The sequence below is a fragment of the Typopeltis vanoorti genome, chromosome 22 (assembly GCF_054136105.1).
Source record: "Typopeltis vanoorti isolate ZY-2024b chromosome 22, IOZ_Tvanoo_1.0, whole genome shotgun sequence".
NCBI classification, from domain to species: Eukaryota; Metazoa; Arthropoda; class Arachnida; order Uropygi; family Thelyphonidae; genus Typopeltis; species Typopeltis vanoorti.
Genome location: NC_143570.1, coordinates 1,105,913 through 1,132,989, shown reverse-complemented (window position 1 = coordinate 1,132,989; position 27,077 = coordinate 1,105,913). Strand labels below are relative to the sequence as shown.

Here is a 27,077-nt window from a genome sequence, read left to right as displayed (position 1 = left end):
AATGAATGGAAAATCATGTAAAACAATTTTGTAAGTGTGTGTGTGTGTAATATATGGGGAGGATAATTCTTTTGTTTACCCTCCAGATATTATCAATGGGCCAATGCAGGTTGCATATACATTTGTCATATACTATTACTAGCATTTCCAGAGTTACAGTAGGGATGAACGGACCATTGTTTAACGTGGTGTTTCATTTTCCCCAGTAAATTACCAAACAGAAGATTATACAATTCTTAAATCTGATCCTTCTCATAGTTTCTTCTACTGAAAGTATAATTCCACTTACTATCTATTTTTTAATATATTTTATTTATTACAATGATACTATGCATGTATGGTAATTTCAAGAGTTCTTGATACAGGTCTCCAGTTACTAAGTATAGGACTTTTCTTTCTTGTTCATTACAAAACAGATCGTAGTTATTGCTAAATAAATTACATTTAGGATTTGAAGCATCACCAGAGATCAGTTGTTAACTTTGAATTTTCACAAATTTCTTCTTCAACAAAGATATTTAACCTATGCTGTGTACAATTCCCTTGACTATGTAAATTTCTACTACAGAATACATCCATAGATAAAGAACTTGAATGGAAAGAAGGTAAAATTTCTCATTTTCCATAAATGCTTAAGAATGGACTGTTATTGAAAATTGAAAGATTCACTTTATTCTGGCAGTGCCTTTGATGTTGTAATTTATATTATTTAAAAAAATAAAATTAAAATAAAAAAAACATTGATTTTTGAAATATACACAATTTCTTGCAGGTCTAAGATTCATTTTTCAAAAAGTTTCATCAAGAATTTCCATGCCTCCATATGGTTAGAAGAATGTAGATTTGGATCCTTAATGACTGAAAATCTATTTATATTGATGAAGTATAAAATTATCAAGGACAATAACTTAGCTATCTATTCATCTGCAAAAAGATTTACAGAAAAGAACATGAGATGTCTTCAAAATAGGGCATATATACAAAGGAAATGATAAAATGCTCTTAAAAAGACAATTCTGGTTTTAAATCACTTTAATGGGAGCTAAGTTAGAAAAATGTATATTAAGGAATATGACAAAACATAAGTGATGAGCAAAGCTGTTGAAACACAGGAGACATGTTTACATTATTCATAACCACATGCAAAAATAGCTGAATAAAATTTATGAATCACAATGCTATTTCAAAAATATAGCCTTTACATCATGGAAATTTGATTTCTCTAAAACTATACAGGGAAAATTCCTTGGTAATTGTCAGTAGTTTATAAATTTACTTCAAAATGAATAACACAAATTAAGATGACAATAACAAAAATATAATGACAAACAAATGTTAAAACCTGTTAGACTTGGGATGATGATGCATCCACAAGCTGCAGGTCATTTTCCATTCACAGTTCAGTGGGAATGAGATCTTGAATGTGACCTAGATCTAGAATGTGAATGATGTGCAGGTGAATAAGTTGGAGAACCTCTTGTTCGACGAGGCGAGTAACTTTGACTTCTTGACCTTGATCGACTTCCATAATCCTCTTTAACTCTAATGTAAGCTATTTCACCCTATAAAATATTAAGTACAATATTATAGAAAGTAAAAACAATTTATAGAACAAAAAAATTTATGCATTTTCATATTTTACATGGAGTTCAATTCCAATATTATAAGATCAACTTATAAACACAGTGATCTAAATTTTCAGTTTCAGAAAACGTGGTCACACATGTTCATAATGCAGTCAGTGGATACAAAAACAATCCAATTAATGTAAAGCAAATAAGGACACAAACATTATATAACTCGAAATCAGAATTGCATTTAGAATTATTAAGATAATTTTTTTTTTTTTTTTGAAATACAGTCATACCCCGGACTTACACGAATCCAGAGTTATGCGGTTTCTATATGTACGTATTCCCACCCCGCTTCACTACTAATCATATCTTTCAGGCACTGGCCGCATTCGCCAGTGTGAACAAGCACTGACGTGTTTCACGCGGTCTCCATTCATACGACTTCCCCATTATTCTGAAGAGAAATATTTTTATAGTCTATAAACTTTGCGATTGTTTAATGTTATGTTCTTGATAAAAATAATAATGTCATCCAGACGAAGCAACTCCGATTCTTCTACTGCTAGCAAGAAAAGAAAAACATCGACTTTGGAAACAAAACTCAACATTATTAAGGATTTTGAAGGCGGAATGAAAATTTGTGAGCTAGCAAAGAAGTTTGTTCTACAGGAATCCACAGTAAGAACAATCATAAAAGAAAGGTTTACAGATTTTGGAGGACATGGATTCCAACGAGGAATGAATTGTAGTCACAAGGCAAGGAATAAAAAAAAAACCATTAGCTTGCTATGAAGAAATTTTGCGTGACAAGAAAAAGACATTATGCCATCAGACGAATCTATTAGATTTTATGAAACCATAAAAAATATAGGTGTTTTTGTAAACCTTTGGTCCCAATTGTATGTTTGTGTATATAAATGACATGCAAAATTACACCCTGACTTACGCGCTCTTTGTTGGTCCCACCTACCGTGTAACTTCGGGGTTTTACTGTACTAATATAAAATAAATTTTAACCCTTTCTGCCCTAGTGATTCCAATTGGAATCACTAACTGTCTTGGCTTTCGTAGCCCATATTACGTGGCGAATGATACAAATTGGTATCGTATGTCGTAGTTCCATTTCTTTAATATAATAACAACAGGTATGAATTATACATATAAATCTTCCTAATATCGATTTTTATGACTTAGTAGAATAATATGCATATATTGGATTATAGAGTATAAGCTCAGAAATTGAATATTTGCTACCAGAATATAATGATTCCATATGAAATCAGTCAGTCAGAATTCCTATCCTGAAATGTATTTTTCATCAAAATACTTGATACTCTTGCTTTTTTGGACCTAAAGACAAAACAAATAGAAAGAAAAATTTTTTTCACTTGGGACAAAAAAAAAAAAAAAAAAAAAAAAACAGGTCAGAAAGGGTTAACTGAAAACATTCAAATCAGCATATTAACCATTCTATTGTGAACTGAATTTTCAACAAAATGAAAATTATGGGCTGTGGATTGTGATGTCACAAAACTAGAACTTTCAGCAATTAAATGTCATTGACAAGAGTGGTTGAGTAGCCATAGTTCGAGAAGGAGATAACTTAGTTCTGTTTTAAGTTACATTAACAGGAAGCTCTTCAGCTCAATTCAAAAATTGCAGATTTTTAGTCAACCAGCACACCATATACATGCAACACACTTGTGCTGAAGTGATTGTCACTCTCTCTCTCACTGTCAGTCACTATATATATATATATATATATCATCATCAAATTCCTGCCATGTACAGGATATGATAGTACTACATGAAAAATATTACATTACTACTAACTTCCTATCTACAATTCTCCTCCAAATCAGTCTGTTACTTGTCAAGACTCCAACATTATCAGATCTTATATTTCTATCGTCTAAGGCACTTTGTACCGTATCAATCCACATATATCTTGGTCTTCCTTTGGGTCGTTTTGCTAATCTTTCTTCGCCCATTCTGTTTAAGTGACAAACCACCTGAGATTAGCTCTGCTAACGCATTCCTGGATGCTGACAATGTCAAGTTCTTTCCTAATATCCTCGTTTTTAATATGATATTGCCATCGATGCCATCTGTTCACACCTATAATCTTTCTGAGGACTCTCATGTCTGCAGTTTCTAGTCTTTGGTCAAGTGTTTTCCTTCTAACCCAGCTCTCAGATCCATAAGTTAAAACTGGTTTGAACACCGTCTTGTATACAGCTAATTTAGTATGAATTTATTCAACTGACTTCCCACCATACCAGCTTTGCTGATTCTGTTGTCTATTTCTATATTTAATTTACCATCTTCACTAAAAATCGTGCCTAAGTAGCTGAAATGTTTTACTTGTTCCACAGGTTCTCCATTCACAACACAGTTGACATTTTCAATGATTCTGCCTATTTTCATTGTCTTTGTCTTTTTAATGCTTACCTTCATACCATATCTATTACAACAGTTATTCAATTTAGTCAGAGAATCTTGCAGACTTGTAGCAGATTTATTTGAAGTACAACATCATCTGCATAAAGCAAAGAGCTGACATTAACATCTCCAATTTTGATATCATGTTTAATACCACTTTCCTTCATAATGTGATCCATACAGATAATGAATAACAGAGGGTATAATGTACATCCTTGTCTCACACCAGATTTAATATTAAACCATCTTCCTGTACTTCCTTCAATTCTAACTGCTGACTTACAACTCAAATAAAGACTAAGTATTGCTTGATATAATGCCAAATCGACACCATATAACTGTAGCATATTGAATAGCTTCTCTCTTCGCACCTTGTCATATGCCTTTTCTAAATCGACAAAACTTAAATACAGATCTTTGTTATATTCCCATGCTTTCTCGACTATTTGTCGTAAAGGGAAGATCTGATCCTGACAGCCTCTATTTGACCTGAATCCAGCTTGTTCTTCTCCAAGTTTTTCTTCCACAATTGTCAACCGTTTCTCAAGTATATTTGCATATATCTTACCAGAAACACTCAGTAGGGAAATACTTCTGTAATTCTCACATGCAGTTTTATTTCCCTTTTTATATATGGGTACTATGAGAGCTCTAATCCAATCATCGGGAATTTGTCCCTCTGTCCAAGCTTTCTGAACTATGCAGTGCAGCCACTGTTAAGACTCTTATACCACCATACTTCAGCATTTCTGGTCAAATATCATCTACTCCTGCTGCCTTTCCACATTTCAAGCCTTTGATGGCTTTTTCTACTTCAAGTATGGATATGAATTCCTGACTCTATGCCTGTTGAGTGTTTTTTACCACTGTGCTATCACTGCTTGTTTCATTTAGCAATTTTTCAAAGTAATTACTCCATACTTCAAGGATATCTTTTTCTCCCGTTTTCATGTCACCTTTATCATCTCTAACTCCTTTTACAGCACTCTTTCCTCCATTCCTAAGCTTCTTCAATAACCTCCATAATATCTTGCCACTTCTTGATATTTATTTTCTATATTCTTGCCAAAGTCCTCCCATGACTTTTGTTTAGCTAGTTTTGCATAGTATTTAGCTTTCTTACATTTGTCTCTGTATTCTCTTAGAGCACAAGTTGACTTATTTGCCAGGAACTTTTGATATACTTTCTTCTTTTCCTTCACTGCCTCTTTAACTTCCCGTGTCCATCATGGAGTGCTAATTTTTCTATCCTTGCAGTACAACTTCACCACATGCCTTTCTAGCTGAATCAATCAGGGTTTTCTTCAAGGCTTGATTCCTGTTCTCAAACTCCTTCATTTTTTCTTTGTGTGTATTTTAGTCTACAGTTCACATCTGAGAGCTGCTCAACTTTTATTCACGTTAAAATTTTCTTACATATTATTCTTTTCAATATGAAATTCAATTTTATCCTGCTCAAGACTAAATAGTGATCACTTCCAATTTCAAATCCTCTGTACACTCTGGTGTCCTGCACCAGAGAGAAAACATCACTATCAACAATAACATAGTCAGTGAAACTTTTCTTATTCCTTGCCTCTTCTCTCCATGTGAATTTGTGCACATTTTTATGTTGGAACATGGTGTTAGTAATAACCAATCCATGTCATGAGCAGAAATCCAACAGGTATTTGCCATTATTATTAGCTTTGCTCTTTTCTCTAAATTTTCCCAAAATATTTTTGTATGTATGACAATCAATTTCTACTCTGCTATTTAGATCCCCAACAAGGACCAAGTATTCCTTTTTCATTGTGTCAGTTGCTTTTTCTAACGCATCAAAAAATTCCTCCACTTCTACATTAGCAGAACCTTCTGTGGGACCATAGGCACAAAATAGGTCTCATTGTCCAATTCCCATTCTCATATTTGCCCACATTACTCTACTCTAGACTGACTGCCATCCAAGAAGATTAGCCTCTTATTTTGTGTTGACTATGGCTACTCCTTCTTTTCCTTGATTGTCATTGCCTGAACATAACATTTTGTATTTATTGCTCAGAAAGATCTCACCAGTTTTTGTCTTTTTTTGTTTCGGTCACCCCTATTATGTCGATCTGGTACTCATCTAATTCCTCAACTAGCTCCATTTCTTTGCCATTCAGGCTTCTTATGTTGATAGTACTGATCTTTAACTCTGGTGATATTGAGTTGGGGTGTGTTTTCAGACTTTTCACTGTTTGCTCTGGTTCCTGGCGAAATCAATGGGGGCCTTGTTAAACCAGGCGATGCCCCAGCTGGTATATCCAGGTAAATACCCAACAGGGTGCATCACGAGAAGGTGAGGATTGGACATTAGGTCAGAAGCCCTGGTCGGTTCTCTGCATTCCTTTAAAGGCTATGTGGAGGTCTCCTCTCAGTTATATACAGCTTTGACCCTTAAGCACCCCATATATATATATATATACAGGGTGTTCGGGATAAATTTGACAGTTTCGTAAGGAAAAAGAAAATCTTCTTTGTATCTATTAAATTTAATGAATTGACAAAAAAACATTACAGGCAGAGTTAATTACAATACTATCAACAAGATTTACTCAAAATAACCACCATTAGCATCGATCACAGCTTCAATTCTGCTTCGGAACCTCGAACAAGCTGATGCTACAGTCTCCCTGGGAAGGGCCGCAAAAACTGTTTTAATTTTATCCATTAACTGGGCTTTTGTATTACTGGAAGTGCGATTGGTGTCTTTTTCAACTGCGCCCCATACAAAATAATCCATGGGGTTAAGGTCTGGGGAGTTTGGAGGCCAAACATTTGGACTGGTGAAGTCGTAGAAATTTTCAGACAACCATTTTTGACTTTTCCCAGAGGTGTGGCAAGGGGCCGAATCCTGCTGCCATACATACGGCCTACCATTGGCTACCCTTGTTATCCAGGGCTTGACTACAGTTAGCAACTCCACGAACAAAGCCCGAATTCCAATGCCAGGGTTCTTCAACACCTGTTCCTGCAGATTTGCGAGGAATTCTGCTGTACGAACGCAATCAGATCGTCTGCTAGGGATCTTTCTTCTTGCTACATCCTCGTAGTCACCATTGCAAGTCTCTAGTTCATGCCTGATTGTTTTTACTGTATTCAGGGAGCATTGGGCAGCAGTCGTAATATCCTTATTTTGATGGCGGGCACGAATCATCATGATACAAGTTATTCTCTTCCATGATTCAGGTGGGTTCCAGCTATCCATCCTTTCTGACATCTTGTATATGAATGAAGAAGGGTCCAAACTTTTAAATGAAGAGAAGTGTGTGTTAATACATGTAACTTACGGAAAAATATAATTAATTATAAATATGTCAAATTTATCCCGAACACCCTGTATATATAAAGATCCAATAGGCTTCATTTCAGCGATATAAACATTATTTAAATTTAGGGGATATTAAATCCCGCATTGTTTTAAAACTGAATAAGCAAGTCAAAGATTGGAATCAGTTTCATGCCGAATATAGTAAACTATAAAAGTATCGGCAATTACTAGCGTGAGCTAATGCAAGTAGTCCTAGTACGAAGTATAATCTCGGGCAACTCGCAGCAAAGGTGGTAAAGTTCTGATCACTATTCTTGGTATTTTCCATAATGTAAGAACACATTTCCTAGGAAATGTATGCTGTTATTACATTATGGTGGGAGGTCACTACCCAGACCCATTTCAGTCTTTTTTGAGGCTTCATCAGTGAGTAGCTAGACCAAATAGATACCAAAGGGTATAGCGAAAAGAACTTATATACTCTGCTACGAATTGTCAAAAAGGTGCAAACATTAAGTTACTTAAATATAAAGGGCCAATAAGCCTCATTTCAGCGATATAAACATTATTTAAATTAAGGGGATGTTAAATCCCACATTGTTTTAAAACCGAATAAGAGACTCAAATATTGGAATCTGAGAGTTTCATGCCGAATATAGTAAACTATAAAAGTATCGGCGATTACTAGCATCAGCTATTGCAAGTAGTCCTAGTACGTAGTACAATCTCGGGTCTGGGTAGTGACCGCCCACCATAATGTAATAACAGCATACATTTCCTAGGAAATGTGTTTTTACATTATGGAAAACACCAAGAATAGTAATCAGAACTTTACCACCTTTGCTGCAAGTTGCCCGAGATTGTACTACGTACTAGGACTACTTGCATTAGCTCATGCTAGTAATCGCCGATACTTTTATAGTTTACTATATTCGGCACGAAACTCTCCGATTCCAATCTTTGAGTTTCTTATTCGGTTTTAAAACAATGTGGGATTTAATATCCCCTTAATTTAAATATATATATATATATATTTTTTTTTTGGGGGGGGGGGGGGGGAACACTGTGCCCTACAGAAATTTTGTGTTCCAGTGGATGCACCATGTATTGTGATGGTTTTTTGATTGTAACCAACTCTGTGTAGAGGGGAGGAATAATGTGTTTGTTTTAGGAAATATTAGAAAATAATAACTAAGGAGCATGCTATATATAATTTACTAAAACGTGTAAATATGTGAAATATAAATGAGAGAAAGTTGTGAATAGAAACTTACTAGCAAATGAATCATAATTAACATTTGTGATATTATATGTATTCCCTATAAGTTGCTGGTTGGAACGAATAGCATGTGATCATGTAAATTCTAGATAAACATATATATTTATAATGGTATAAATAAATAAATAAAAAAAAAAAAAAAATGAGAGGAAGATATTTATTTGCAAAGCATAAATATCTAACCAGTAATAAACAGCTGCTATATTTAAGTGAAAAGAAGGTTATATTGTTTTAACCTTGTTAAAACTATAGGGAAGGGATAATGCAATGAACTAATAATGTTAATCAGATGATTCATTTAGGTGTGGCAGAAATATCTGTTGGTTGATGGAAAACAAGAAATCATCTTGTAAAATTTGTTATATGTATTGATTTGTATTTCACAAGGTTTTCTAAGAATATTTTTTTTTTTTGTAGACAGAATCAGTGCACTTTTATGTAGTAAAAGGATGCATAATTTCCGGAACTGCTCTGGTATTAACAATGCAGTCAATGTTAATCTCTCTGGGAGAAAATCTGTTTCTACTATATAGTTGGTGCATAGAGAAACTCATGTGGTAACATTAAGATGGAGATATTCAAAATAACACAGTGAATGATAAATCCAGCTGGGCTTTAACATTATTTGGAGAAAATTGACACACACACACACTGAAAAGCTCAGCACCAAGAAGTCCTGAATGCTTGGAAGAAAACTAGGAAATAACTTGTAAAAAAAAAAAAAAAGATAATATCTCAAGACTACAAAGTGGTTCTTGTTCTTCTCTTCTGTCTTAAGTTAAGTGATGTTTATTTTCCATAAAAATTAAAGAATTTACTACCTATATTTGAGACCTTGAATGAATTAAAATGCATTGATACTGGTAATTTGCATATACACAGGTTTTTTATATTATTAACCTCTTGTGAGGACAATGAAATTAACCTAGATAGGAAACCAACCAGAATTAATTACCATTTAGGCCATTTTAAACATGTGAATCCCATCCAGAGCTATAAACCTATCATACACTTCAGAATCATAGGCAGGCTAAAGGCTACAAGATTAATCTAGAATCCCTCCCTGCTTTAAGATCACACACATTTTAAGTTATGGCATGCCTCCAATTCCAATAAGCAGGACAGTGATCTCAAATTTGGCAATGGAAATTCACTTACTTAAAACCATCATTAATTATTATTCATTGCATTATTTATATTCATAATTAAAAAATTATGTATCAGTGATAAATCCAATGAAGAACTTGCCTCATGGGAACGAAACCTGGAATCATCAAGCTTTTTTACAGCATACTTCATGTCTTCATACCGAAGAAATTCTACTACACCAGTTCCATCTTTATGGACATCAGCATAGCAGACATCACCAGCCTCCCTCATATGGTCTTTTAGGTCTTGCCAACTGCCAGTTGGAGGCAAACCTGAAATATAAAACATTTTAATAGTCCTATATATATATATATATATATATATATATATATATATATATATATATATATATATATATATATATATATGATAATTTGTTGTACTAACTCAGAATTGGGATATGTTTATACTTTTTTGTACTGACTGAGATCCGAGAATTAGAACAAATAATTAAATGTATTAATTATGCAACATGTTTCATTGGAGTGGCCGACTTCTTCAGGCATGAGAGAACATAGAAAGCCAATAAAAAAACATTATAAAGAAACATTGAGTCAATATAAACCACAGCTAATTTTGAACTGGAGCTACAGTCCGAGTTAAAGTTCTATTGTTAGACACTTGTGTGGCTTCACGAGTGCGCCAATATCTGATAGCAGAGCTGAATGAGTCCGGTAAATTGTAGCTGAGGTTACTGTTTATATGATAAACAGGCGGCGTTCTACCTCGTCGTGGCATATTGTGAAGGTTTGAAGTTGTTGTCCAGTTTATCTCATGTTGGCGGCCTTCATTATTTGAGTTTACTGAAAACAGGACATGGCTTCAGAGGGCACTAGCTCTAGTTCTTTTGTAAGCAATGTCTCTTAACGTAGGAGGATGGATTTTTCCGTTTGGCCATAGTATGGTTTTCCAGTCACATGTGATTTTGTACACATTTGGGAAATGTAGATGGTTGTGAGCTTGTTTGTATTTGCTTAAACTTTCCTAAAATTCTTCTTAGTTTCTTGGACAGCATGCTGATGTATGGCATGGAGATATAACCTTTGGGGTCGTCCTGTGTTTCTACATTGTTTCATTGATGGCGGTATAGTTGTTTATTGATAGTTTTTGAAGGTCCTATTAAGATGTTGTAGTTCATTTTTTAGTTGTTAGAGTCTGGTACATACTCGGATATTGAAAGGGACCCAACGAGGGAGATACATAACAAAACTAATAACCTTCTACAAAAGACCACAGAGCTTCCACGAAACATATGCCTTTCCATTCGTTCTTTACATCCACTCATTCCAAGGTTATACGGTCTCCCGAAGGTACAACAAAGAAAACTGCCCACTGAGACCTATAGTAGATAGTATTGACTCACCCACCTACCAGTTATCAAAATATCTGGCATCATCCTTAAAAGGTTTTGCAGGAAAATCTCCTTCTTATATAAAAAACTCAACCGACTTTGTCTCTAAAATTAAGAATATAAAACTCAAGATTTCTGGCATCATGGTGAGCTTTGACGTAGTAGCTCTCTTCACAAACATTCTGATGCAAGAAGTTCTCCATATTTTAAACAACAAGATTTCAAAGAAGATGTTTTCTCTGCTATCCCTTTTGTGTTAACTCTGGCAACTTTGAATTTGAAGGAAAAATGTACAAACATAATAAAGGATTAGCAATGGGCACCCCCCCCCCAATACTAGCTAACATCTTTTTCGAGGACTTCGAACAAAAGGCAATCTCCTCTTCTACATATAAACCAAAAATTTGGCTTAGATATGTTGATGACATATTCCTTATCTGGGAACACGGTATTGACAATCTTCACACTTTTTTAAATCACTTAAACAACTTCCACCAAGACATCAAATTAACCATGGCGATTGAAGAAAACGGATCTCTATTTTCTGGGCATAAAACTTACTAAGGCATCTGATGCCATAAAAATCTCAATCTTTAGAAAACCTATGCACACAGACAGATACCTGCATGCATCCTCACATCACCATCTGGCACAGAAGATGGGTATCATCTCAACTCTAGCGCATTGTGCCAGATCTGTACTGTCAGATGAACTAAAAAATGAACTACAACATCTTAAAAGGACCTTCAAAAACCATCAATAAACTATACCACCATCAATGAAACAACGTAGAAACACAGGATGACCCCAAAGGTTATATCTCCTTGCCATACATCAGCACGCTCTCCAAGAAACTAAGAAGAATTTTGGGAAAGTTTAACATAAAAATGTGCTTCTCTACTCTTCCCAAACTAAGATCAAGTTTAAGCAAATACAAACAAACTCACAAAACATCTACAATTCCTAGGTGTGTACAAAATCACATGTGACTGTGGAAAACAATACTATGGCCAAACGGAAAAATCCATCCTCCTATGTCTCGAAGAACACCGAAGAGACACTGCTTACAAAAGAACCAGAGCTAGTGCCTTCTCAAGCCATGTCCCGTTTTCAGTAAACTCAAATAATGAAGGCCGCCAACATGAGATAAACTGGACAACAACTTCAAACCTTCACATATGCCACGACGAGGTAGAACGCCACATAGTCGAGTCTAAAGAAATTGTCATGAACCTCTCCATATAAACAGTAACCTCAGCTACAATTTCAGCTCCTATCAGATATTGGTGCACTCGTGAAGCCACACACGCACAGGTGTCTAACAATAGAACTTTAACTCAGACTGTAGCTCCAGTTCAAAGTTAACTCTGGTTTATAGTCGAATTCATGGTTTTATAGTGACTCAATGTTTCTTTATAGTGTTTATTATTATTGGCTTTCTATGTTCTCTCAAGCCTGAAGAAGTTGTCCACTCCGATGAAACATGTTGCATAATTAATAAATTTAATTGTTTGTTCTAATTCTCGGATCTCAGTCAGTACAAAAAAGTATGAATATATACGTCTATACACACACATATATATATAACATATATGTTTGTGTGTATATACATATGTACACACACACGCACTTACCCCAGACTTGTTTTCTATGTATTTCAATATTTCCACCTTGATTTTATACTGATATGATGAAATCCAAATTAAATTAAAAGAGTATAACTGAAAATTTCAGCTATACTTTTTATAAACAGTGACATTTACAGTCACCTACTGTTAGCTCTATAGATGCAGAACAAAGTGACCTGCAAAATAGAACTGTTCAGAAAAATATTCTGAAATTGCTGCATTCATTTTATAGCATGAAAATTACTTATACTTAGCCTATTCCCCCCCCAAAAAAAACCTTTAACAGAGAATAACTATAAGTTTCATCTATCATTTTGACTTTTTCATCAGAGACATTCTTTATAATACCAAGTTGTGCCAATGCTAAAAACTGTCAACCATTTTTCCTGTAATAAATGACAGCATGATTACTGAATAATACATATTCAGTAATTTCACTGTTGATATAATTTAAAATTTTTAAAATTAATTTTATATAATAACCACTGAAATATCAGTTCAGCATATGACATGTCTCATTCCAATTCAGGTAGGGGTTAATGGAATGGAATAATCATATGTGAAAATGACATACATCTGTTGTTAAAACTTCAAGAAAATACAGAAAGATATGCATCATATAAAAGTGACAAAATGAATTTAGCAAATTATTTTTCTAAAAAATCTATATTGTTTTTATAGTTCTTATTCTTATTACTGACTTTTCTTTCTTGGAATGGTTCTTGCATAATGGAAATGTCTAAAAACAAGAAAACAGCACATCTAACCACTATGGAATTCCTATTGACTCAACTGCCCATTAACAGAAAAAGCTACAGAAATTCATCATCATACGTATCAAGGATTTAGGCCTAGCATAGCCTGTTCCAGCCTTAGAAGTCATCGTTGAAGAGGACGTCCTGGTTTTCTTTTTCCTAATGGCTTGTATTGGTAATCTTTCTGTTTTCATTCTTTGAACGTGTTACATCCATTTATGTTTACATTTTTTAATTTATTTTATTACTGGTTCTTGGTTTAATTCTTTCATAATTTCTTCGTTTCTTTTGTGATCAAATAGGGTATACTTTGCCGTTTTTCTCATAAACTTCATTTCTGCTGTTATCAATCTTTGTTTGTCTTTTTGTCCAGATTTCACTTCCATACAATAAGACTGGTAGGGCTAATGTATTGTATACTTTTAGTCTGGTTTGTTTTTGAACTAGGTTTGGTTTAAATATAGCATTAATTACACCTGTTATTTTTAAATATTTTGCAATTTTTAGGTTTATATCTTTTTCATATGTGATCAAACATCCTAGGTAGTTAAATGAATTCACCTGTTCTAAGATCTTGTTATCTATTACTATTTTAGTTCATGCTGGATCTTGTGCTTTAAAGGACATGGTTTTTTATTTTTCTGTTGATATTATCATACCATAATCTTTGGCTATCTCATTTAGATCTAAAATAGCTTTCTGTAAGTTATCTTCAGAATTTGTAATTATTATCTGGTCGTCGGCAAAAAGGAGAGTGTTAAAATTCACTGTAGGAGAAAGTTCAATTCTTTGATGTAAATTTTTATTCCATTTAAGTAAATATTAAAAAGAGTTGCTGAGAGAGGACATCCTTGTCGGACCCCTTGGTTTATCTCTCTCATATATGATAGCTCGTGATTTAATCTTATTTGTCTTTGATTATTTTCATATATACTTGTGATAGCTTTTAGGATATTATTTGGTATTTGTCTTTCTCTTAATACGTTACTTTTAACTTTGTCAAACGCTTTTCAATGTCAATAAATGCAATATATGTTTCTAAATTGTATTCTCTTCTTTTCTCTATCATTAATTTTAGGCAAAAGGCCGGGTCTATACATGATCGTCCTTTTCTAAATCCATTCTGTACTTCTAAAATAAACTTTTCGGAATATTTCATTAGTCGGCTATTTAAGATTCTGCTATATATTTTGTAACAGGAATTTAGTATACTGATACCTCTATAGTTTTTATGGTCATCTCTGTGGGACCATAGGCACAAATAAGTCTCATTGTCCAGTTCCCCATTCTCATATTTGCCAAATCACTCTACTTGACACTGCCTGCCATTCAAGAAGATTAGCCTCGTATTTTGTGTTGAATACTATGAACATTTTGTATTTATTGCTCAGAAAGATCACCAGTTTTTGTCTTTTTTGTTTCAGTCACCCCTATTATGCCAATCTGGTACTCATCTAATTCTTCCTTATCTAATAAATAGAAACTTAATAGAGAATTTGCCCTACCTTTCCTCAGACTAATCTGGTAGATTTTCTTTTCACAGAAATGGCTGACCAGTTTCCTCTCTGACTGTTCCAATAAAATATGCACTTGCCTAACATTCTCAAATTTATCTCCACTAGAAGATCACTTAAGGCTCAATTTTATTTTCCCATATTATATATTATTGACCTTTTAATGACTTAAAGTTACAAGATGAATGGTAGGACTAACCTGACATTTTATCAACCCTTTTTAGAAGAGATCTGTAAATAAATTGTTTCCAGGATTCAGCCTGTGAAAGAAACACACTGGCACTTTTGCTTAAAAAACATCATATGAGATCTCTCTTGTTTAAAAGGAGACTCGGTTTTGAGTCTCCCTTTAAACTTCAAACAGGATCAATTTTCAAAAGGGGAGGGGAAAGAGCATAACAAAAATTGCGGAATCCACAACCAGGTTGATGCTTGTTGAGTTAGCATTTCAAATGTGAAAATTCCAACAAAAAAAACAAACAAACAAAACCACAAGAATTACTACTTATTTAACACATTGATGATATGAATATAATTTTTTTTTAAAATTATCTCCAAAATGCTCAAGAAAAACTTACCTGAAACAAGTACTCTATACTGAGAACGTCTTGCAGGAGGTCCTCTCCCTCGTCCACGGGGATTTCCCATTCCACGGCCTGGCCCATTGCCACGAGGAAATTCTACCCTTAATCTATAACCATCATAATCATAACCATCACGTGCTTGGACAGCATCTTCAGCATCCCTGTGAAAAAAACTCATGCTCCTGTAATGTTCAAACCCTATTTTAACACACCCCAAAACAAAAAAACTGCTACAATTTTAGCTGAAACAAAACAAACAAAAACACTTCAACTGGTTAAAGCTTTAAAATCAGTCCAGTATACATAACAAAGAATGCCTGCCTTTTCAAGTTTTCGAAGACTATCTCAAGCTGACAAATTCATCAGCCTGGTTGGCCAAGTGAAAAAAAAAAAAAAAAAAAAAAAAAAAAAAAAAAAAAAAAAAAAGCAGACCGAGTTTGAATCAAGCCATGGATGTGGATATTTGTGTTAGAGATGAGTGCATGGTGTGAGATCTCACTGTTTACTGCAGGCCAAAGACTTGAAAAAAGAACGTCTCGAGAAGAGAGTTTCCAGATAAAAAATAAGATTATGAAATTAATAAAAAGCACAAAATCTTTAACATAGTCATAAAAAAAAAATCTGACCCAATTCTATATAATAAATATAAACAATTTTTCTGAAATGTAAGCTATTTCAGCAAATGTGGATTACACACAAATGTATTGTAACAATTACACAAGCACATGTATCTGTTAATGACTGAAGATTTTAAAAAGACCAGCAGCATACATTGCAGGTTAATTGAGAATAATGATGCTTAGTAATATCTTATAAATTTTTTCCTATATACAATGTCTCATAGCCCAGAAACAGCACATCATATCAAGTCAAAAGGAGAAGGAAAACTAAAAGATTAAAAACAATTACAACATAAGTCATACTGCAAGAACCCAGACAGTCATCCAAAAGGCAAGAAAATCCTTACTAAAAATGAATGACTCATTAAATAACTTAATCTTTAATGGTAATTTTATGTGTGAAAGGTATCTCAAGTACAAAAATGAAACACCACAATGTACAATTAACAAAAATATTCTAAGAAGTGCAACGATAGGTTTAGTAAAGTAATAAAACAGTAACCAATTCCAATTTAAATAAAATAAATCATATCTCCCATAAATAAGCCATCGTATCTAAGTTTAGACAATGAAGTAATGTTTTAGAAGTTCCCTTATAAAAATGTTCCATAAGGAATCTGTTTTTAGTACAGATGGCATGCTCAAGATGTTTCATATAAAGATTTATAACATTATAATCCTTACAACAAAGGCAGATCTTTGCCCAAAATAAGACAAGCTGTAAGATAAAACATGACAATGCCATCCAAGTACACACCCTAACCTAACCATTCTTCTGTTCCTTACGTTAGCTTTTCATTCATATCCTTCTATCCACCATCACTTCACATTGCCTTGCCAAGAAAAAACAGCCACTCCAAATATCCATGGAATTGATAAGGAACAGTACTTGTGCCATAATTGCTATACCAAGAGTTACGTGAATAAATAGAGTAAGAGGAAAAATGAAATCAGGCATGATGATTTTGTGGATGCATGAAGAATATAAAACAAAGCTAGAAAGGTGACAAGTATAAATAATGAAAAAGTGCATGAGACGAGATGAATTCTTTCACTGTGGTAAATAAGAGGAGAATAACTATGATGGTATCAACCTAGTAATTAACCTATGACTATTCTTTCCAACAAACTGAATGTGGAAGTACTAAACATGAAATGTTTCCATTTTGTACAAAATAACATTATGGCAACTGTTGGTTGGAGAGCAAGTATGCTATCAAACTGGCCAACCAGATAAGTGACTTATCAAAGAATGATTTAACACCAAAACTTGTGGTATTTATGTAAGGACACCATTCTGACAGTGACCAACAGGTGCAACAATACACTTAATAAGCAAACTTAAAACATTTATAACCTTATAATCATGGACTTTCACTCATTGGCAAACACACCAGTTTAACAGGCCTGGATGGCAGGATTTTTCCATCCTGCAAAGAATCCAAACCAGCCATTTAGAACATATGCAATTAGCAGACATAATGTACGGGCCTCACGACTTAGCTGCTTTGGCCATAAATCCAAATAAACCAAACTTCTACCATGCTTGAATCTGTAGCCAAACAGTGTTCCTTATCAAAAATCTCTCGTACATACCTTCCTACATCTCGAATAACTCCATTATGAAATCACACTTTCATTATCCTTATCCTCCAGAATACTCAAAGTATTTGGATTTTCAGTGTTATTGAAAATCCAAATACTTAAAGAAAGGTTCATAATATATGCTGAATTGTAGGCCTTGATATCAAGCTCTCATTCAAAAGAGAAAACATTGCAGGACACCTAAAATGTTAGCAGATGAACATCAACTAAGCAGTGACATGTTTGGGATGGTGGCACTGACAAAGTGAGGAATTTGTAGGAGTTGGGTCACATTCTCCAATTATATGCAGATCAAGGCCTTCAAAATTCACTTCATAAATATACATAATGTCAGTTCCTTCTTCTTCCAGAGCTCCAGAAATACAACTTAACTAAATATATAGGAACAAAAAAAACTTTACTTGCCAGTAGTATTGGTATAATTTATATACATAGTTTTTAAAACATCACCTATAAAATTGAGAAATGTTACAACAAAACAAAAGTATACGTCCTTTAATTCTTACACCTTAAACATAACTGTGCATAAATCCTTTTCTTTACATGTGTTTAAAATGTACATAAGGGCTTCATGTGTTCTTCAGCATGTCTTTTCCTGGTTGCAAAATATCAATTATCCACTGATTTATCTGAAATAAACAGGGAAAGGCAATTCATATGTATCATCAATAAAACATTCAGACTGGATGGATTCTTTAATGTCCTCAACTTCCTTTCCTAATGGATATAATCATACTACAATCTGATGCTCAAAGGATTTCCATATACACTACCTTCAAGGGAATTCTGATTAAATAGCATGGAATATTTACAAATACAATCTATTACACTATTTTTAGATTAGCTCTGAAATTATCTTCTTTTCTAGAATCTATCAAGAATAAATTGTCACATTTAACCTTACCTGGTTTATCAATGTATGTACTTTTCCTCCTGACTTTGCCACTTTGGATTTGCTGGCCATTTTGTTTAGATCCGAATCCAAGAATACCAACATTACATTAGTTTTTAGAATCAGATGGTTCTAGAATTACTTCTCATGCCATATGCACTAAACATAGAATTCAACACAACCAAACCTACATTTTTGAGCTATAGTAGATTTAAATTCAAACAGTTCAGTTTATTATTATTTATGTACCGTTTAACTATATTTAGTTCCCCAGAACTTTAATTGTGGTTTTATGCATAATGAATTTCACAAACAGATGATGAATAAGAGTGAATATGCACAATTGTCTCACATCTGATAACAAACAAACCTTTCTGTACTTTCCCCTCAATGTTATCTACTGATTTACAACTCAGAGACTGTACTGCACAATAAATGTCGCATTTATATCATAAAATAGCAAGTAATGTGAACGGCTTTCGCTTGGTGCCTTGCCACCCCCCCCCCCCCCATCTACAAAACCTAAACATTTCTCTTGTCCTTAAGGGTTAAGTCCCACTGTTCTCTGTCCAAAGGCTTTATGCTATATTAATCTCGGTCTTCTGATGCTCAAATGACATCCATATGCTTTTTAACTGTGTCAACAATTGTTGAATTAGGGATATTCAAATCTTGCAGCACTTGTGCATTAAATGTATGTTCTGTCCAATGAGTTCTGTTTTATTTTCCTGAAACATTTCATTTCAAAAGCAAACAGTTTCCTCTCTGCTTCTTTTTCTAAGTTCCAAGTTTCTGCTCCATAGAGCTGTTGGTGTTATATTTCAGTATAACTTTATTTATGTCTATGGTTCCAATGTTATCTGTATATCTGGGTGTCTTCAATTATCATTATCTTTGTTTTACTTGAATTTACAATCATATAATTACTACATCATCTGCATATATGATTGGTCTTCCATTGACTTTTGAGGCCAGTGCTTCTTTTGGATGAAAATGTTAATTTCTCACATTGTTGTATTTTTTTTATAGATTTTCCAGATGAGAGCTCTATCTACACCAGTCATCTGGAATTCAACCCTAAAACTAGGCTTTTTGAATTATGCAACTATAAGACTTTCAAACTCTCATATTTGAGCATTTCGTCTACTCTAGCAGGCTTTCCATATTTCAGGTTTTTGATCACCCCCCCCCCCCCCCCCACAACAGTGCAATCACTGCTTGTTTCATTTAACAACCTTTCAGGGTAATTCCTCCAGACATATAGAATATTTTAATCACAGTTTTCATGTTTCTTTTGACCATTTTACCCACTTCTAAGCTTTTTTTTTAAAAAAGCCTCCAGAATATTAGGCCACCTTCCAGATATTATTATTATTATTATTCTTATTTTTTTTGTTCTTACCAGTCTTTCCATGGCTTTTGTTTAGCGGGTTTTAGTGCTTCACTTTCTTTCATTTTTATCTGTTTTATCTAAGAGAACAAGCTGATTTACTTACAGTAAATCAGCTTGTTCTCTTATGCTTTCTTCTTCTTTTCTTCCTGAGTTCACTACAGAGTTCTGAGTCTTCAATACTTGCAGACAAGGTCACCACATAGCTTTCTAGCTGAATCAATCAATGCTTTCTTTACAGTCTGTCATGGTTTGGTTCTTGTTTTCAAACTGTCATTTTTTTAAAAATAATGTTTGCATATATAAATCTAGTTCACTCTGAAAGCTGCTCAACTATGATTTGTTTTAAAACTTTCTTACACACTTTTCTTCTCAATATATTAAATTTTGTCTTGCAAAAAAAAATAGTGATCGCTTCCAATTTCAAATTCTCTGTGGGAAAACATGAATATCAACAATCATAGTCAATGAAAATTTTCTTGTTTCTTCTCTCAGTATAAATTTTTGCACAACTTTATATGAAACAGAAATCTAGCTGATACATGTTGTTTTTGACCATTTTACTGTACTTTTACCTATTTCTAAGCTTTTCTTTCTTTTTTAAACAGCCTCCAGGATCACCTTATGATTAGCTTTATTCTTCTCCAAATATTTCCGAAACATTTGTGTACATCTCATTCATTTCCTATTGAGCTGTTAAGATCACCAGAACAGACAAACATTTCATTTTTTTTTGGGTCAGCTGCCTTCTTTAATGACTAAAAAATTCCTCTTATGGTAGCATCTGTAAGCCAATTGTGTACAACATTGACAATGTGACATGAACCCTTATCCTGCTGGAACCCCCCCCCTTTCCCGTGTTATTTGGGAAAGCAACCATCATTGAAGGTATGTATCAGACCAGCAATGGATATGTGCTTTGTAGCAGTCATGATACAGTTATGGGTATTAGGGCTGTAAGAGATTCAGTTAAACCAAAAAATAATATTTCCTGTCTATTTCTGCTGAAATTTTTTTTTTATAGTCTTCAATGGTCAAATAATCCCACTTATACACAAACTGTAGATAGTCCTTGATGATTATGTGCAAGTGTGTGTGTGTGCACCTTACCTTGAATGGGAGCATACTTCAGAGAGGCTCATATTGAGAAGGGTGCCTTGTATTGTGGTCTGGGAAATAAACCAATTTGTCCCTTAGATGGTCTGCTGTTTCATCAACAGACTTGCACAACAAAGTTAGTTGTGTTGTCTTTTGCAAATGCATGAAAAAAATTGAGGAATCACAATCTTTCATTCAACAGTGATCAGAGGGCTGTCCCAGGTGGATTGTGAATAGTATGTTCATAATAGTTGGAGTGAGCTGCATATGTAAAAAAAATAAAAATAAAATAAAAACTCCTTTCCTAGTCCACAACACATATTATACATATACAGAAATCCCTCGTTTAATGCGTAATTTTTTTTTTCAATACCCAAATTCGATTAGTGTGCCTATATACATCTTAAAAATAAATGTTACAGATTTTTAAAATTTTCGATCTATACATTTTTTATGGCTAACTATTTTAAAAAATCACACACCAGGATGAAATAATTTAGTTACTGATTTGAAACATTTTATAAAGTTATTTTTAATGGCATACTACACTATGTTCCAAATTTACTGCCTGCTTTACATAGCATTTTGCTGATCATATCCCATGCAATTGTTTTCCTTACTTTTTTATTTTAAATTATTTTCCTAACATTTAATCACGAGTAAAAGAATTAGTGAGCAAAAAAATAGAAGTGTGAAAATGATTCAAAAAGTAATCTGATTGGAAGAAAAACTTGAAATAATAAAGAAAAATGAACAAGACGAGTCCGGACCAAAGATAGGACAAGAACACAAACATGGGTGAATAAACTGCTGAATACAAAGAGAAAGGTAAGGCAACTTCAAGTTCATCATGCATGCACTCGAAATCAAAGTACATGTATTCTAATTCAATCATGGATCGAAGATTGTAACCAAAAACGGATCCCGCTAAACACTGGCCTTATTAAATCAAAAGCATTGTTTCTTTGTAACCTAGAAAGAAAGGGCTATCAATGATGGAAAAGAAGAAGAATTCCACGTTAGTGCTGGGTGATTTGAGCATTTCAAAAAGAGAAATAGCCTAAATAATGTTCTAATCACAGACGAAGCTGCAAGTGCAGATAAGGAAATATCCCAAGATTTTGAAGAAAATTGTGTAAGAAAGGGACTATTGTGATCAACAAATATTTAATGTTGATGAAACCGGCCTTTTTTTTTTGGAAGCGAATGCTTTCCAAGACTTTTCTAACCAAATCAGAGAAATCCCAGCCAGGTTACTGCTAGCAATATGCGAGCCATTTGGAAGCACATTCCTCCACATTGTGCAAATGATTTTAGAGGTCTTTCAAATTAATTTAAGTTAATTAAATCTCATTCTGAGAAGTTGAATGATTCCGACCTGCTAAATTTAGATGCACAGAGGGAAGATCCTGAAGAACATGAAGAAAATTTAATCACTACCAAGCCCAAAAAGGTTTCATAGAAACAATTTGAAAATAGTTTTTGTACAATCGAAGTTTTTAAGCAGCAATGCTTAGAGACTGATCTTGGTGAAGAGAGAACCAGTAAAATTTGCAGAAGAGACGATAGGGCCATACCGTCAGTTGTATGAAAAAAAGAAACAGAATGCCTGCCAAATTATGCTAGCTCAATTCTTTGTTAAGAAGCAGAATAATAAATTTATATTCTGAATATATTTTATTGTCTTTCAGCTTCATGGTTTTCCTTTAAATAGGCCCAGGCCCTGAGACATGCCCTAATTCTTTTATAAAAAATTAAGGGCCGAAAATGAAATCTGAAGAACGAATTATACATTTTCCCATAGGTTATTATATTCGATTAGTGCGTTTTTGATTAATGTGCCTGTTTTAAAGAACGCATTAATCAAGGGATTGCTGTACAACTTTTTGTGGGTGGTAGTCAAGTGCTTTCATAAATGTCTACTGCATGGAAAGTTACATTGCTATTTATTTTTACTATTGGAATTGCTGTGTTCCATCATTCTTATCCACAGTATAAAACAAGTTTTCACTGCGGAGTGCCTTCCCACAAGCCCATGCAGGTGTCACGTGATAACAATAATAATTTACAAGTCGGCAAATTATTCCTTCCTGCATATCCCTTCTCTAACCAACCAGCTGTGAACTCAAGTCCTGTGGGCATGCATGCTTTCAATTGTCTTTAAGGTGGGAGGAGAATTTCATCACCCATGCATGGCCACTGCCTTACATATTTGGAGGCCACCAGCAGCTAGAACAACGTTCTGTTTGGTCTCAAGGGTAGGGTTTCTGGATTATGCAATAAATAAATAAAATAAAAATGAATGAAATTAATAATAAAAAAAAAATCTTACCCTAGCCACGAAACTGATGTACTAAAAATTAACCTTACTAACCTGAAAGCTTCACTTCCAAGGTTGGCATATAAAAAAAAAGTTGATTCTAGAAAGTGTTTGTATGATGATTATAATGATAAAAAAATTTCACAATAGTAATTTATTATTACTATTATCATTATACAGGCATTTCCATGGAGTCAGAAGACTCACTACAGTAGACCCAAATTATCTACACAAAATCTATCACACCTCTCCTTGTACTCAATGATAGATGAAGCACTCATAACTGAGTCAGGCAACACATTTCATTCAATTCACCACTCTCCAAATGAAAAATCTGGTCCTCACACCCTTACTTAATTTCCAGGGATGACCTCTTGTTCTTCCACCACAATCCCACTGCTAAAATATTTCCCCTGCATCAATCTTATAAAAACCTTTTAGTAACTAATTGTTTCTATCATATTCCTTCTCTGCCTGTCAACCAAACTCTGTAATCCACAAACTCTCAACCTACCAATATAGGGAGCATTCCTTACACAACTCATCTCTGGATCTTTTCCACAACTTCCTCGTCCCTAAAGAATCCAGGTGACCAGACCTGAGCACAGTAATCCAGCTGTGGATGTATCAACGCCTTATAAAGAGGAAGAATCACTTCTTTACTTCTGTATAACCGCGTGGATAGGCTTATGTGTTCATCACGCATGTTGAATTGGATTTAAACGGTATTGATGCGAACAAAGATTGATTTATTAGTTTTTAAGTTAATAAATAGTTATTTTCTTATCAATCTGTGTTCGCAAATACTGTTTAAATCCAATTTACCTCTGTATATTAGTGTGATTATACGAGCTACCTTGGACACGTCAGCAATATCCAGCTGAACTTCAACTCTCTATCCACTAACATAACTCCCAAGTCCATAGCCTCATCATTCTCTGATATTCTTCATCCTGGATTTCATTCTTCCATACACTAAATTTTGGTATCTGTACATGAGCCATTTTCTTATCCACATAACCAGTTTAATGTCCACCCTCATTTGTTCTAATTTACGTAACAATATCCCATTATATTACTATTTTTCCAAAAGCCGTGGCAAAATATAGTAACATAAACCGTGTAGCCATTCTTCTTGTTCAACTCAGTCATCACTGCATCATAAAAAAAATATAAATCACTAAGGCAAGACTGACTTATAACAAAACCATGTTGACCCACATAGAGTATCATATTCTTATCCAATAATTCCTGAATTCTTCTTTAAACAACTTTTCCAATACTTTTACCACCACTCCTGAGATGGTGATTGGTCTGTAATTTTCTACTGTAGTCTTAGAGCATCCTTTCTACAAAGGAACTATTTTACTTTCCTTCAACTCCCTAGGGACCTTACCAGAGCTCAGAGTTAAGTTGAATAGTCAAGCAAGAGGTACTAACAATTGCTTTTCATATTCATGTAATATCCGAGCTGATTACCCATCCAAACCTACAGCACTATTTACATTTAAATTCTGCAATATCCTAAATTCAATCACTCAGTAATTCTACTATTACATCTGACTCAGTCACATCAATACCATCAATGCCCACTAAAGTTATCCTTCCAAAGTTGTTCTTCCTTTTACTTACAACGTAGCGAAAGAATTCTTTGGAATTTCCTTTGACCTGCTTGGCTAAGGTCTTCTCATAACCTGATTTAGCTTTCCTTACTACGCTGATAACTGCTTGTTAGTGTACCGTTTCTCCTTATAAATCCTACATAACATTTTCTTTCTTTCTTTTTTTTGCAGATCATGCCAAATATTACTACTCATCCATCTAACACCTAGATTACAAATCTTTCTGACCATGGGAATACATTCCAATATTGCTTCACTCAGATACCTACTGATTATATCCCATGCACTGCTAACATCTTTCCTCTGCAATTTTTTATGACATGGGAAGGCTGTAAGCTACCTCCAAAACTTGTTACCTAATTATAGTTCGTCCACAGTTTGTAGATCTCTGCTTGGCGAGTTGCCAAGAATAGTCTATTCATGCTGAAGGGGAGAAAGAAATGAAGGACGTACTAATTGGTCACCAGCACACGAAATCACATGCTTTATAGATAAAATTTCCCAACTGTTATACAAGCAAAATAGTTACCACTTTAAAAACTACAATGATCATAAAAGAGAAGTTAATTTTCTGACGTAATAATAAACAGGTCATCCCAGAAGATGGATTGATTACCCTATTATCGGAATGTATTCTCCTTTTTGTGACATGCGCAAGTGTCGAAGGGTCTCGAATCTGTGGGCGTACTATACCTAACCTGGAATTCTGTATATACCCCCTTATTAAGAGAAATCCACAAACTTCCCCAAGTCAATACTGCATGATCACTCTCACCAATCGGAGGCGATGCAGATACTTCACTTATGCATTGGTCTTCTGAACCCACGACCAGATCCAACACTCTCATGCCATGAATCCTTTCAGTTATATGAATTTCAAGTAATTATCTCTTAGAGGGTGTATGACTGCCACATGATCTTTCCTCTTCCCAAATGATATCACCAGAGTTAAAATTCACCATAATAATTACTCAACCTGCACCTAATTTGCCGATGCATATCTTCTACATCCCCTGGCCTATAACACAAACCAACTGTATATTTGGTTCCACTGGCCACTGGATTCAAAAAAGTAGGTTATCACTGACATCTATCTTCTTGATATACTTTTTTTTTTTTGGCTGTAGCTTTTCAGCAGTACTCCCTCACCCTGTTCTTTATCCTACCTGAAAATACTGTACCTACCACATTCAATTCCAATAATCACATCCTCTGCTGTAAGCCAAGTTCACTAAAGCCAAAAACTCTCCCCTCTTATTTCGAATGCTTCTTGCATCAGTATACAAAAATTGTAGATTCCCTTTAGTTCTTTACCACATTTAGAACTAATATACATTCTACTAATTTCAGTATTCTCAACAGCCCCAGACCAGTTTTTATCCACTCTATTCTCTAAATTATTCTGCGATAAAGGATCACCAAACACATTCCACATTAGTTTCTCCCTCCTACTCTCACCCTTTTCAATTTTAGTTTCCCTGCACAAATACTTCAACTTGTTGAGAAAACAGAAACCTCTTCAGACATGTATGGTCTTCCATGTTCAGATGCAACCCATCTCTTGCATACAGCTTTCTCTTTTGCCTTCAAACACACTCTAGACATCAACAAATTCCCAGCCTATTTTTCTTCACATTCTTGTAATCATATCATTCATTATTATCAAAACAGGTCACCACATGCACTATCTTCCCTTTGACACTTTTTCTTCTTCGCGATATCTAACACTGTTCTTAAATCTTTTGCCATGTGATTAATACTACCGCTGTGCTCACTATCATCTCTTCTAAATCTTGCCCTCTCTTTATCGCTAAAGTTACTCTCTCTGTTCCACTAGACAAGCACTCCTCAGACATTCTACTCTCCATACCCTTAATCATCATATATTATGCCACTCAACTTCATTCACACCCAAACAAGCATCTCATACCTTCCTTTTTTACACTCTTCTGCATCACTCTC

General features: G+C 34.3%; 1 protein-coding gene across 1 annotated transcript in view; it reads right to left on the bottom strand.

The window, feature by feature from the left end:
- Positions 1-1,014: 1,014 nt before the first annotated feature.
- LOC150094099 (serine/arginine-rich splicing factor 1-like) overlaps positions 1,015-27,077 on the bottom strand; it is a 28,550-nt gene continuing 2,487 nt past the window's right edge. Inside the window, exons 2-4 of the mRNA XM_090411912.1 lie at positions 15,563-15,729; positions 9,836-10,008; positions 1,015-1,562 (exon numbers count right to left, since the gene is read on the bottom strand). Of these exons, the coding sequence (XP_090268038.1) occupies positions 1,401-1,562; positions 9,836-10,008; positions 15,563-15,729 (502 nt within the window). The 3' untranslated portion in view covers positions 1,015-1,400. The remainder of the gene's footprint in view (positions 1,563-9,835; positions 10,009-15,562; positions 15,730-27,077) is intronic.